Source organism: Schistocerca americana, chromosome 8, assembly GCF_021461395.2.
Source record: "Schistocerca americana isolate TAMUIC-IGC-003095 chromosome 8, iqSchAmer2.1, whole genome shotgun sequence".
Lineage (NCBI taxonomy): Eukaryota > Metazoa > Arthropoda > Insecta > Orthoptera > Acrididae > Schistocerca > Schistocerca americana.
This window is the reverse complement of record NC_060126.1, coordinates 217,848,758-217,863,750: the sequence shown is the minus strand read 5'-3', so window position 1 is coordinate 217,863,750 and position 14,993 is coordinate 217,848,758. Positions and strand designations below refer to the sequence as shown.

Here is a 14,993-nt window from a genome sequence, read left to right as displayed (position 1 = left end):
GTGTTCGTTTCGTCCATCTGAATCCGAGGGATAATCAAGTTGCCAGCGATGCCTTCATCTTGGCCTTCGGTGGTGACACGTTGCTCGAGAACGTCAAGGTGATGATCTACCGATGTGATGTCAAGTCATATATCCCTCCCCCGATGCTGTGCTTTAAGTTCTGGAAGTTCAGCCATATGTCTTCCCACTGTACTTCCAGTGTCACATGTTGAGATTGTGGATGTGCATCACATCCCAATACTCCATGTGTTCCACCTCCCATCCGTGTCAACTGCGGAGAGTATCATTCACCTTGCTTGCCAGACTCAAGAATTTTACAGGAAGAGAGGAAAATCATATAATATAAGACCATTGAACGACTGACCTACACCAAGGCTAAGAGGAAATTTGAGCACATACATCTTGTGGCTATGACCTCCTCTTAAGCCATTGCAACGAGAACAGTTGTTGCCCCATCAGTTCCTCGCATTCCTGTTGCCTCTCAGAACCAGAAGACTACACCTTTCCCATTGACGGTGGGGGACACTTCCCTCTGTTGCTCCCGCGCCACCTACTTAGGGAGCAACACCCTCGCAACCATCAGGGATATCATTCCCCACTTCTGAGCCACAGAAGCATAAGTCTTCTTCAGCTCCTCTCACTAGGAAGGGGTCCCGTAGGTCACTCCCTTCCTAGGTTTCTGCTAGTTGGAAAGATGACACCTGCCAGGGGCTGAAGAGCCCAAAAGTAGCAGGACGTAGGGCTTCACGCACATCCTCAGTCCTGGAGACTGAATCAGTGAAATCCTCCCAGCCAGGGAAACCTAAGGAGCAGCAAGAGAAATCCAAAAAGAAGGTTCCTTAGACCAAGGGGATTGCGGTGGCACCCACACCACCGCTACCTACAAGCTCTGCTGATGAGGTGGAGATTCAGGCGTCCACTGAGGACCTAGATGTCGCCAGACCCTCAGACACAATGGATACAGACTGCTCAGGCAAAACGTTGGTGGCAGCAGGTGACCTGAGGCGTAAACTGCCTCATTGAATGTTCCATGCCTTCCCAGTCTCACGATGACGTAATCCACCAGTGGAATTGCAGCAGTTTTTCCTACCGCCTGGCTGAGCTACGGCAACTGTTATGCTTTACACCTGCCTTCTGCATTGCCCTCCAGGAAACCTGGTTCCCGGCAGTGCGGACCTCTGTCCTCCACGGCCATAAGGGATACTACAGGAACCGTAGTGACTATAATCGAGTGTCAGGTAGTGTTTGCGTTTATGTCCTAAACTCAGTCTGTAGTGAACCTGTGCCCCTGCAAAACCCCTCTTGAAGCTGTGGCTGTCAGAATAACGATGACGCAGGAAATAACTGTCTGCGATGTATATCTTCCTCCAGTACCCCTGAACGTATTGGCTGCACTGATTGATCAGCCCCCTAAATCTTTTCTACATTTGGGGGATTCAAATGCCCATAACCCCTTGTGCGGTGGCACCATGCTTACTGGCCAATGCAAACATGTCGAAACTTTACTGTCTCAGTTCGACCTCTGCCTCTTAAATATTGGGGGCGCCACACATCCCAGTGTGGCTCATGGTAGTTACTAGACCATTGATTTATCAATTTCAAACCCAGAACTTCTCCCACCTATCGACTGGAGAGCACATGACAACCTATGTGGTAGTGATCACTTCCCCATCTTCCTGTCACTGTGCCGGCATCAGGCCCACAGATGCCTGCCCAGATGGTCTTTAAACAAGGTGGACTGGGGAACTTTCACCTCAGCTGTTACCATTGAATCTCCCCCACATGGTAACATCGATGTGATGGTTGAGCAGGTCACAACAATCGTTTTTGTGTCACAAAACATGATCCCGCACTCTTTAGGATTCCCCTGGCGAAAGGCAGTCCCTTGGTGGTCGCCAGAAGTTGCTGAAGCAATTAAGGAGCGTCGGCGAGCTCTACAGCGGCATAAGCAGCACCCTTTCTTGGAGCACCTCATAGCCTTTAAACGGCTCCATACTTGCGTTTGCCAACTTATCAAACAATGCAAGCAGGAATGTTGGGAGAGATATGTCTCGACCATTGGGTGCCATACACCATCTTCCGAAGTCTGGACAAGGATCAAATGTGTTTTCAGGTACCAGACCCCAACTGGTGTTCCCGGTGTTAAAATGAATGACATGTTATCTACCAATGCAAATGCGACTGCCAAGCTCTTTGCTGAGCACTATGCTCGAGCCTCTGTGTTGGAGAATTACCCCCCAACCTTTCGCACCCTCAAACTGTGGCTGGAAGGGAAAGTCCTCTCGTTCACTACATGCCACAGTGAATCATATAACGCCCCATTTACAGAGAGGAAGTTCCTCAATACCCTTGCACATTGCCCAACCCTGTTCCTGGGCCAGATTGGATCCACAGTCAGATGATTAAACATCTCTCATCTGACTACAGGCGAAATCTCCTCGTCATCTTCAACCGGATCTGGTAAGATGGCGTCTTTCCATCACGATGGCGGGAGAGCACCATCATTCTGGTACTCAAACCTGGTAAAAACCTGCTCCGGTCCGTCAGCGTCACCAACGTTCCTTGTAAGCTGCTGGAACGTATGGTGTGTCGGTGGTTGGGTTGGGTCCTGGAGTCACGTGGCCTACTGGCTTCATATCAGGGCGGCTTCTGCCAGGGCCCCTCTACCACTGATAATCTTGTATCCCTCGACTCTGCCATCCGAACAGCCTTTTCGAGATGCCAACACCTGGTTGCCATCTTTATTTTATTTACGAAAAGCGTATGACATGACCTGGTGATATCATATCCTTGGCACATTATACAAGTGGGGTCTCCGAGGCCCACGCCCAATTTTTATCCAAAATTTCCAGTCCCTTCGTACTCTCCCTATCCAAGTTGGTGCCTCTCATAGTTCTCCCCCCCCCCCTCCTCCCCCCCTCCCATATCCAGAAGAATAGGGTCCTGTAGGGCTCTGTATTGAGTGTCTCTGTATTTTTAGTGGCATTAATGATGTAGCAGCAGCTGTAGGGCCATCCATCTCACCTTCTCTGTATGCAGACGAATTCTGCACATTTCGTACTGCTCCACTTGTACTGGTGCTGCTGAGCGGTGCCTACAGAGAGCCATCCACAAGGTGCAGTCATGAGCTCTAGCCCAAAATTTCCAGTTTTTGGCCTAAAGTCATGTGTTATGCACTTCTGCCGGCATCGTACTGTTCATCCGGAACCAGAACTTTACCTTAATGACGATCCACTCACTGTAGTGGAGACATATCGATTTTTAGGTCTGGTTGTCAATGCCTGATTGACTTGGTTTCCTCACCTTCATCAGCTTAAGTGGAAGTGTTGGCAGCACCTCAATGCCCTCCGCAACCTGAGCAACACCAACTGGGGTGCAGATTGCTCTATTCTGCTGCAGCTCTACAGAGCCCATGTTCAATCGTGCCTTGGCTATGGGAATCTGGTTTATGGTTCGACGATGCCCTCAGCATTGCATTTACTCCATCCAGTGCACCACTGTGATGTTCGCCTAGCGACAGGAGCTTTTGGGACGAGTCCGGTAACCAGCGTCCTAGTGGAGGTTGGAGTCCCTCCATTGCAGGTTAGGCATGCACAACTGCTCGCCAGTTACATTGCACACATTCGTAGTTCTCTTGCGCATCCAAATCACCGTCTCCTTTTCCCACCCACGGCAGTTCATTTCCCGCATCAGCAGCCCACACCAGGGCTTCCAGTTGCAGTTCGCATCCGATCCCTTCTTTCCGAACTGGAGTCCTTGCCTTTACCAAGTATACTTTAGGTCCATTCACGTACACCTAGGCTGCGGCTTTGCCTGGACCTTTCACATAGCCCTAAGGACTCACTGTTGTGTACATAGTTCCGCGTAGTCAGCACGTACATAACTTTCCCACTAGAGCACGCCCCGCTAAGCACAACAGCGCAGGTGCAGCACTCGTCCGTCTCCGCACTACGAGATGGCGCTGCCATAGAGACGGACCAAATTCTGCTTCCGCCAATCCGCGTATTAATATGTAACGCAGCCAATGAGGATTGCTGCTGACCTAGAACCTTTTCTCCTCGCGGATCATGCTCGCGCAGTGATACATGAACGCGCGAGGTATTATAATGAGTGTACAGACCTCCGATTAGTCAGTCTGCGTTAGTCTGCACCAGTCTGCTGCGTTAGTCTGCACCAGTCTGCTGCGTTAGTCTGCACCAGTCTGCTGCGTTAGTCTGCACCAGTCTGCTGCATTAGTCTGCACCAGCCTGCATTTGTCTGTACCAGTCTACGTTTGTCTGTACCAGTCTATAGTCAAGTTTCAGTCTGCGCCTAATAAGATTACCATATTCCTGTACATAGCCATGAAGATAAATGTATAGACACTTTTGTCAAGTATCAGAGATATATGTGAGAACAAGATTAACGTACCAGTACCAAAGGAACTTCAGATTGTCAATTGTAAATAGCATCCAGAACCAAGTTAAGTAATTTTTACGCTTGTTATTATTTTAATAAATGTGAGTGAAAATTAATCAAGTTGTGTTTACAGTTGGTCACCGTCAATCTGCTACTCTAAGCGTGCAAGTGGCATTTGTATCGTCTGACCTAACGGCAGAAGATAAACACGCCATGATAAGACCACGAGACATATTGCTGACACTCGCCTACTTTGTTAGAGCGACAAGTCAAATAATCTGATGGTGTGTGTACTGAAGATGTTGCAGTACGCACACCACACTCAGTTAACCCCGCAGCTCTCCGCTGCCACTTCCTCTCGATTCTTGACATGTACAAAGCCACGAAGTGGTTTACACCGATGGCTTGATGACTGATAGTTACATTGGCTTTGCTTATGTTCATGGAGGACATATAAAACAACAATCCTTACCAGATGGCTGCAGTGTTTTCACTGCAGAGCTGGCGGCCATATCTCATGCTCTTGAGCACACCCGCTCATGTCCAGGCAAGTCATTTCTCCTGTGTACTGACTCCTTTGGCAGCGTACAAGCTATCGACCAGTGCTACCCTCATCATGCTTTGGTAGTGACCATCCAGGAGTCCATATATGCCCTGGAACAGTCCAATCGGTCAGTGATGTTTGTCTGGACCCCAGATCACGTCGGAATCCCAGGCAACAAACTTGCTGACAGGCTAGCCAAACAGACTACGCAGAAACCGCTTATGGAGATCGGCTTGCAACTGACCCGTGTTCAGTGCTACGTCACAAGGTTTTGCGGCTTTGGAAGATGAAATGGCATAACCTCAGCACGCACAACAAACTGCGTGCCATTAAGGAGACTTCGAATGTGTGGCAGTCCTCCACGTGGACCTCTTGCAGGGACTCTGTGGTTCTTTGCCGGATCTGCATTGGCCACACTTGGGTGACACACGGCTACCTCCTGCGCCATGATGACCCACCTCAGTGTCGGTGTGGCGCCCGGCTGACAGTGGCCCATATCTCGGTGAGCTGTCCTTCTCTGCCTGCCCTTGTGGTGGACACTTCAGTTACCGGACTCGTTGCCATTAATATTAGCTGATAATGCCTCATCTGCTAATTTAGTTTTACATTTTATACGTGACAGTGGGTTCTATCATTCAGTATAAGTTTTAGCACATGTTCTTTGTCCACTCGAACACTAATAGGGTGTATGTTTTGATGTGTCGCAGAGTGGCTGGCTTTTCCTTTTTATACTTGTGGCCAGCCAGCCACGGTCATCTGCTTTCTTGTTTTTACTCCTTCTATCTGTTTCTTGCTTATCTCTGTGGTTCTCTTTTCCTGTTATGTTCGTAGTAGTGTTGGTTGTCCTTCTGTCGTTCTTCTGGTTCTTCCTGTTATTGTGCTCTACATCTCCTTTTTTTCTTCTTTCCTGTGGTTAATTATTTTACCGGGAACAAGGGACTGATGACCTCGCAGTTTGGTAAGATGCCAAGATGATTTCTTCCTGTCACTATTACACAGCTATGCTCCAGAGTCAGTTAACAGGATAGGAGAACGAAGGTTCTAAGACATTCCAACAAATTAGTTACAAAGTCACACAAATGAATTGAAAGGGTTTACTTATCTTTGTGACTTTGAATAATGAAGTGTGCAACACTGCATGTAATAGAACGCCAACAAAGGCCCTAAGTGCAAATAATTGTAGGTAAACTTCACAGCACATAGCAAATGCAATTTCCAACAATTGGCTGTTCACTTACAAGAGTTCACTAAATGATATTCCCTGTCTAAGTCAGCCCTGGACGGTGATATATAACCAAGTGAAAGAGAGCTGAGTGAGAGCTGCTCTTATATCTTCCGAGTAGGCTTCTGTCCATTGTCGTTCGGTCACAGGCAGATTGTATTCTTCCAGCAATTGGCCAAGGCAAAGTCAATATCTCCATCCTCAGCACCACCTGTGGCACTGGTGGATCTTGCATAAGTGGCAGGTCTCTATGGCACAGACACCAGCTCGCATTTTTGCGCCTGTGGTGCTTTTGCCCTGGCTCTGTCTTGTTCAGATGACACAACACTGTTGTAAATTTCTTTGCAGATACTTTTCTCCTCTGTTGTATGTATAGGTATCATTGTAGTTCTCCAGTATTGTTCCGTGCTCGAAACTTCATTAAAAAGTTGAACTAGTCTTATATGTAATTCTTAAGCACACTGTATTGACAATTCCATTCGTATTCCATCTGTTCCCCCAACTTGCCTCTTTTTACTCTTGCTTAATATCTGTGTAACTTCTGAGTTTACATTATGATGACAAAGCCTTTATCAGTAGTGCAAGCTACTATTTCTGTTACTTCCTTGTAATATAGGAAATCCATAAAAATTTGTTCCAAATCATAAAAGTGATGCCAACTTTCTCAATAATCTGTTTTGTGTATTCTGCCATTTTTCTGCTCCTACAATCTCCTCCCTCCAAACCACCCCTCTCCCCTCCGCAATCTGTCTTATGTATCTGCAAATCCAAATTGAATACTTCAACAAATGATCCAGTAACCTGCCTTTTCTTTCAGTATGGGATTTCCATTGGCTTCTTTCCTTACCTTCCCTTTGTAGCTACAGCCCATATTTTGAGGGTTGGTAGTGTAGACAAAACAAAGAATCTTCCAGTAAACATGAGCACTAGAACACCTTAAGAGTTCATTTTTGCTACTGAAATAAACAAATGAGGACACATTCCTTTGTTACTGTCCCCCCGATACAGCATGCAGCAAATATCTGCTAGTATTATTACTGTAAACCTTATTCACAGTTCTGGGTAAGTGCAGCACATACGTTAGTTCTAATGGAGCCCATCTTGTGTCGTCATGTTTTTGAAATGCTTTTACACTGTAGTTTTATGTTTGCACTTACAGCATAATGGAAGCCTACTATTCCACATGGGAAATGGCAGACGTGATCTTCTGTTATGGCCTGACGACACTAAGAAATATTTGCTGCATGCTGTATCCATGGACAATGACAAAGGAATGTGTCTTCATTTGTTTAGTGAATTCTGTAGTAGTTTATAATAGCAACGAGTTTGCAGTAGAAGAGATGTGTTTCATGGTAGCATAAATGAACAGGTGCTTATAACTCTTTAAGGCATGCATTTTAGAGCCCATGTTTACTGGACTTTTTTCTTCTTGTTTTGGTCTATACTGGCACCTCTCCAAATATGGAATACTTTCTTGCAGTCTGTATAGCCTCTGTTGTAGCATTAAATTTCAAATATTTCCAATTTCTTCTCTAGTTTCCTCATGGCATGAGTTTAGCAAGCATAGTTTGACACTTCTTCCTCATCTCCGTGCCAGTAGAAGCTTAATTCCCCCCACAGAAAGTTTTATTTATCTTTTTCAATCAGCTTCTGATGTCTACCTTGTTTTGTCCATCATGTTTACTCTTTTATTCTAGACTGCTGTCACTATCTTGACTGTATTCTGCAATGCTGGTATCCTAAACCTTTATTATTCTTTCCATTACTCTTACTGATTTTGGTGGTCACCATCCTCAACTCTAGTGCTGTGCAAATTTGGCTGTCATCTTAATATTTCTTGTAGTGTTTCTTCACATTTATCCTAAAATTAGCACTGACCTTCTGAAAATATTAATTACTTTCTTTGTCCAACAACAGTGGACAGTTACTCTGAAGCCAGTCTTGTCTTTCTTGATTTTGCATTTTTATTGTTTCCACTTAGTTTACCTGGATATTGTTGGTTCATTGCCTGTCTCTGCTATTTGTTGCAATTTTTTTCTGGGTTTTGAACATAGCATCACATCGCATTTTCATTTTTAAAAAATTTTTCTAATTTTTTCAGGACTGTGTAATTATGTGATAAATATCGGGAATTATTGCTGAGCTTTTTAGCTCGAACTTTGATGACCGTATTCTTTGTTATTTTCTTCTTTATTATCTCCAACTCTTCTGCTGACCTACCCTCCACCACTTCCACTTATGTTAGTATATTGGTCACTACCACCAGAAAAGTTTAAACTGTCTCATTATTTCTTTATTTATCACTATATTATTTACTGTAGAAACTTTATTTTTAACCTGCTACTATGATCTGAATCTATATCTGCACCTGATTGTTTTTCATTGCAGTATTTGTACCTAAGCATCTAAATGCTATAGAGTCCTGCTGATATCTTCCCATGTCTCATGAGCGATTTTGTCCATGTACACTATCAATCTCTTGTGATTATGGATAATAGTATTCCAGGATGTATATGACCCAGGATTTTGTCCATGTACACTATCAATCTCTTGTGATTATGGATAATAGTATTCCACGATGTATATGACCCAGGATATCTGGGAAAGCGCGGAAATTCTTTCATTTGGGAGAAATCTGGGAAAAAACTTAGAATATTTTATAATTCTGAGAATTTTTCATTGTTTTAGTTTTCAATCAAATTTTTTGTAATGTTGACTGGCAAGAACTGATGTTACTCGAACAAAGAATTTTGCTTTAGCCCACTGCTGCAGAATAAATCTGCAGCAATATACATAAATAAGAGAACAATGCCAAAATAGAACTGTAAGTTCCAAAGATGATGCAATCTTTAAAACAGCGAAACATGTTGCACACGGAAGCATTTGCTGACAGCAAAATGTGCCAAAGAATATGCTGTACTTTGTAACAACAAGTTGCTTTCAGTGAGCATCACATTAAGACTGTTTTCATTTCTAAAAGGTCTCAGGAAAATATTGTGTATGATGCTGTGAGAAGCATTACTTTCCACACAAATTTCCTTTTACACAAGATGAATTATGTTTCTTGTGAGACTGCAATGAATTTCTTAAATCAGATCATTTGACTCTCATTCAAACTTAACATTTTGAGAACCAGCCACTTAGAAGCATTTCAGGCCCAGAAGACTGGACATTTATGCCCTTATTTAAAATTTTACTGGTGCATTTATGTGTAATATATCTTAAAGAGTAACATGCTAAGAAATACCAAACTTCAAAGTTAGTTTTCCGTATTTATTTTAGTTTATTCATATATTACAAATTATGCAGTAATGACATCAAAATGTATAATTATCTTCCAAAAAAAGTGAGAGATGAGTTCTTGAGCAGTTTGGGAAAATGTCAAAGTGCTTGAAATGACATGTATTCGGCCAGGTAAGCCACAAAATGTTCAATGCACAGCAGTGAAATGTATAATCTTGCTTGTCAGAAATATTCAGCTGCTGTGATTTAAGCTGTGCTCTTAAGATCCTGCTTAACCGCACGCTCAAGAAAAACGGTAAAAAAATTTTGACAGACAATATTATATCTAAAAGCTTTGCATTTCTTGTAGTTAGAGTATGTGTATATTAATTTCAACCATTAACTTTTCCTATTTGTGTGTTTGTGCTACTTAAGTGATGTTGCTATTGGCTGACTACGTATCATGACTTATGCTTTGAATATCTGCTGTCATAGCCTAGTGGAATCACTTAACCAGAGCCATGATTGGCTGACAGGACTGCATCATATGCTTCGGAAGCTACTTAGGTGTGTTTTGTGCAATTCATATGTATACATTTGTAATACGAAAATATTCAGTGTACATGTTGCTGCACATCAAAGACCTTTCCAGAGCACATTGTTTTTTGCTGGGTTTTGTTTCCTAAAGTGCCAAGAAATTCTACGCTGGTGTATAAAACCTTTACCATTTAAACGATTGATAAGTTTACAGCAGTTAACATGGAAAAAATGTGCTTTCACTCTCAGTGTAGTGTATTTTCATGCAGGAAAAAGTGTATTTTTAACAGGTAAATCTCCCCTCCCCCCTTCCTGTACACCCTGTGTTCACAACCTCCAGCTACTTGTTGCTGACGAAAAGGACAGATCACTACTCATGACATACAGGAGGTGCCGAGTCACAGCTAGGCACAGTGAAAAAGAATACTAGAAATGTTCAGCTCTCGGACTATGTCCTTCATCAGAAGTTGAAAACACACACACACACACACACACACACACACACACACACACACACACACACACACACACACATTCATGTGCACATGGCCACTGTCATCTCCTATACCGTTAGTGTTATAAAGGTTATTTCTTATTTGGGTTTAAGGTTTAATTATTTTTTATTATCTTTAAAATAATCAATTTTTGACAATATAGTGTTATTGGAAGGATCAAAAATCTAATTGCCAAAAGGTGGCTGGAGCACACACTTTTAAAAAAAAGTTTCATGTATCGAAGCTTTCAGAGTCAGTGGCTCCTTCTTCTGTCAGGTGGTTTGAAGGGGAAGGAAGAGTAGTGAAGGAAAAGGATTAGAGAGGTTTAGGAAAAGAGGCAGAGTTCAGAAAGTCACCCAGAGCCCCCAGGTCAGGGGAAACTTACTAGACAGGATGAGAAAGAAAGAAAGACCAATGAAGCTGTATGTAGAGGTATGAGGCAGTTGGCACAGACCTTTACTAACATACCCATGTTGGTCAAGTATCACAGTAGTAAATCCTTCATCTGCTGGAAGGATGATGATGGAGTCCAGCTTTTAGAGAACGCTGAGCCTGGACATCTACAGAGGACAGGTTAGGGTCATATTTTAGAGACCAGAGGAAGGATTGTGGAGCTGTGCTAGATGTGAGGGATTCTTGGAAGGATTTTGAGGTAGTGGTGGTGGATCATGTTGAAGTAGTGGTCAGAACTGTTCAAAGCAGGGTTCAATGTCAGGTTTGCTGTTAGAGAGGTTTTAGGATTGGGTTGCAAAGTGTTATTTCCAGTTACATTACATGTGAAGGAAAGTATGTTCTTCGCCAAAGCAGCATGATTAAATGCAGCTTTAGGGCTGAAAGTGAGACACTTAGATAATGCAACTGATTCAGGTGGGAGGAGAGGTTTAAACAAGTGGCTGAGAACACTGTACTTTTCTGATTGGTTCATGTGATTGAGTTGTTATCGGTCTGTGAGGCAGTGGTGAAGGGGATGTTGAGGAGGTTGGCCAAGCTCAATTTGTAGGAGAGGAATGATGGTTGATGGTGTGGCTGTTTAGGTAGCTGCAGAGGAACAGAAAGGGAAACAACCACTGTTCAGGTAGTTTAGGAGAAGGTGGGATAGCTTTGGAAGGTAAATCTGGCATGTTGTTGCAGTTAGCAGTTGGCTTGCTGGATAACACCATCCCAGGAAACATAAGGGGGCAGATAACCGCAGGATTTTGTAGAAGAAAAGTCTTTTGAATTGGAAATTGGCTGATGAGGCATATAGGTCACAAATTAGCCTGGTACGAGCAAGAGATTGCTGTTTTTGAAACAAACCTCGTGTAGAGTACGGTTGCATCCAGAAACCGGGTTGTTCAATGTTAGGCCTTTGAGAGTAACTCTAAGGGACAAGCAGGTTTCAAAAGACAGAATATGGGGCCTTAGTTTTGATAGTGCCATAGCATGTTTTCACAAAGAGCGACTGTAATATGTGATGGGATACATTGTGGTAAGAGAGAATGGTTTGGAGTGTTAGAAATGGTAGGGGTGGAAAAACACAGAAAATGGAAGAAAAGCTAGGAAAAACTCTTACGAAAATCATGAGAACAGAGAATTATTAACAAGAGGTAATGAGTGGGCAAGAATTTCTTACTAAAATGCTGGCCTACGTCATACAAAAAAAGATTGGGAAAAAAAAATCGATAGTCATGAAAAAGACAAACTTTTAAAAATTGGACAAACAGAAAGTTAAAGTCATCAGTGAAAATGTAAACTATTTTTCTTGGTAAATAAGATAGTGTATGAGGCGGCAGTAAAAGTCGATCAAAGAGGTTTGGCAAAAAACAAATGCAAAAAAGCATTAAACTACTGCATATAAACGAGGTAAGTGGTGATTGGGAAAGAAATTAGATGTCAAATTTGCAAATAGATCGGTGTAAGACAGTTGACAGGACCCTGCAGTGTAATGAACTGTAAACAAACTATTATAGTCAAATTTGTAAATAACAGTGGGTCCGTCACGTGCATGGAAGTCAGCACTAGAAAAGACGCAGGGCCAAAGTGTTGATTAATCTGCATGGTAAGATAAATAAACGAATGGGTATCACATAAGGTAGAAAGCAGATAAGTTTGACTACCCCTTTTCCTAAACTTTTTCCTTCACCCCCTCTTCCTTCCCCTTCAGCCAGAAGGAGCCATTGTCCCCGAAAGCTTGCATGCATAAAATCTATTTTTATATGTGTGTTCTGCTGTCACTGCTTGCTGAGTGGATTTTTTACCTATCCAATTACATTATAATCCTGTACAATGATATTTGATGTTGGCTTCATTTCAAATCTAAGAATGCCCATTACTCAAAATAAGTAACTCTTGTCACCCCGCTTCTTACCATACTCCCTGATGAATAAGCACAATAATGGCATTAAATGTTGTGGTAAGTTGTTTTTACAACTTTATTTATTTGTTTGGTAAAGAAAGTTTTGAGGATCTTGTCCCAAATTGTGAAATGAAGTAAACAGAATGTGTGATAATGTTGCTGTATGGGTGCTAATAAGTACTTACTATACCATCAACAAAATACTTTTTTATTCAACAAAAAAAAACTACATCACAAGATTTTAGAAATGTTTGCATTTTCATTATGTGTTGCAGGAATCTCAAAACTTGGAGGAGGTATGCAGGGCACAAGAGAAGACACTCCAGCAGAAGGATGCAGAAATGGAAGTTCTGCAGAGACAGTTAACTGAACTGCAGAGGATAAGGGATATGATATATAATATTTCTGCAGGCAATATGAGACCAGAAGTTTGATTGCCACAAAAAATTCACACTTACTTCTGGGCAGAATTGAAAGAGAAATATGATAAGAAATATCATGCTAATGGGAAATACTTTGTTGTTCTGTTTTTAAAATATTGTATAAGAGCAACAATTATTTTTACTTCATTTTGCCAGTGCTACTTTTGTAGTTATTTTAAAGAGTCAAGATAAGTGTTTATTGCATAGTGTGAAACATAATGTTGTTTCTCTTACTTGCCTTATATGTGTGTGAGCACAATAGGTGTTAAAATATGCCTGTGAGACTATGAATGAATGATACTTCTTGCCACTCTTTGTGCCTTAGAAGAAAAAGTACCTCCACAGATATTTTGATTGGGGTGTCTTTGACTTCAAACATCACTGTCAACAATTTTCCAATTCCTTCTATCCATTGTGTTTGCATGATGTTGAATCCTGAATATTTTGTACAGTTGGTAATAACAGTATTAAAGTGTTATTTATTTTGTATAATTATATTTTTTTGTCTCTCCACATGATTTCAGTGTTTCAGTTAATACCTTGACAATCAAAATACAGGTCTGTAGTATAATAGTTACATATAAAAACTTCTGAGAATAATAGCATTATATAGCAAGGAAGAGGAGTGCCTATTTGTGAAACACTCAAGTGGTAAAGATCAAAGTAGTGCTCATGGTCACACAAACCAAAGAGAAATGTTGACATATCTTCAGGTTTCAGAAACATGCAGCCAGTCACTTTCTAGACATATTGTTCTTAAAAATTTCAGGAAGATAGTCTCATTACTCAGTCCCATCCCTGAACTTTACCTGTAGAAAGACAGTAGTGTTTTAAATACACTGCAGTCAAGAACAGATTTTACTGTTGTGCATTAACCAGTACACCATATCGAATTGTATCATAACATGCTTGTGTACATTCCTATTGCCTACTAAATTTAACAGCTTCTTGACATCAGTGATGTTAAAAATGTGTGTGCTGTGCATAAAAATACAAAAAATGTCACTTCAATTTACAAAATAAAAGTCAGCTGCTGGATTCAAAATGCAGTCAACAAAACCATTGTAGTTGTAGAGATATAAATTTACTACACCAACTGAAGATGGATGAAAGTCTGAAACATAAATTATGAATCCGTATAAAAGTGGCTGGTTGCTGCACCAGTTCGGGTGGCAAGCACCAGACTTGCTCAAATTACTCCTGTAGCAATTCTTACTTCTTTAGTCTGGAGTACTTCAGTAAATTACTTCTGTAGTGACTACTCTTTTAGTAAATGTTGGAAAGCTCAATCTTTATTTACTTCTTTAGTTGTAACTAACGCAGTAACGCCTTTTTACCAAAGAAGTATGCCATTTCTGCACGCTGCTGGCACAAGCATTACGTTACTTATCGGAAAATATTGATTGTCAGCAGACATTATTGCATCACGTTTCACATAATTTATGTTAATTGCTATAATTTTAGAAGCTAGAAAGGATTATTAAGTTGCATTATTAAAATTAGAAAATCTAAATGCTGTTGTACTAATTAATGATAAGATCTGTGTATTATGAAAAAGAAACGTGGTATTAATGGATGAATCGATTGTTGACCCCGCCATCTACAGCTATCAATGTCCGTTGTTGGTTGGTTTTTTTTTTTATTTATTTACACGTCAAGTTGTGTAGGACCGAATTGAGGAGCAAATCGTGTATGAACCCAAAAAAGTCAAGCCATAAGTTTAAGTTAACGCAATCAACAATATAGCATAAGAATCAGCTTAATTTTTCAAGGAAATCCTCAACAGAATAGAAGTAATGACCCTTTGAGGAAACTCTTC

At 41.6% G+C, this 14,993-nt stretch overlaps 1 protein-coding gene across 1 annotated transcript in view; it reads left to right on the top strand.

Moving 5' to 3' along the window:
* Nucleotides 1-13,666, top strand: part of LOC124545353 — a 174,118-nt gene extending 160,452 nt beyond the window's left edge. The window contains exon 13 of the mRNA XM_047124254.1: nt 13,028-13,666. Within this exon, the coding sequence (XP_046980210.1) occupies nt 13,028-13,186 (159 nt within the window). The 3' untranslated portion in view covers nt 13,187-13,666. The remainder of the gene's footprint in view (nt 1-13,027) is intronic.
* Nucleotides 13,667-14,993: the final 1,327 nt, after the last annotated feature.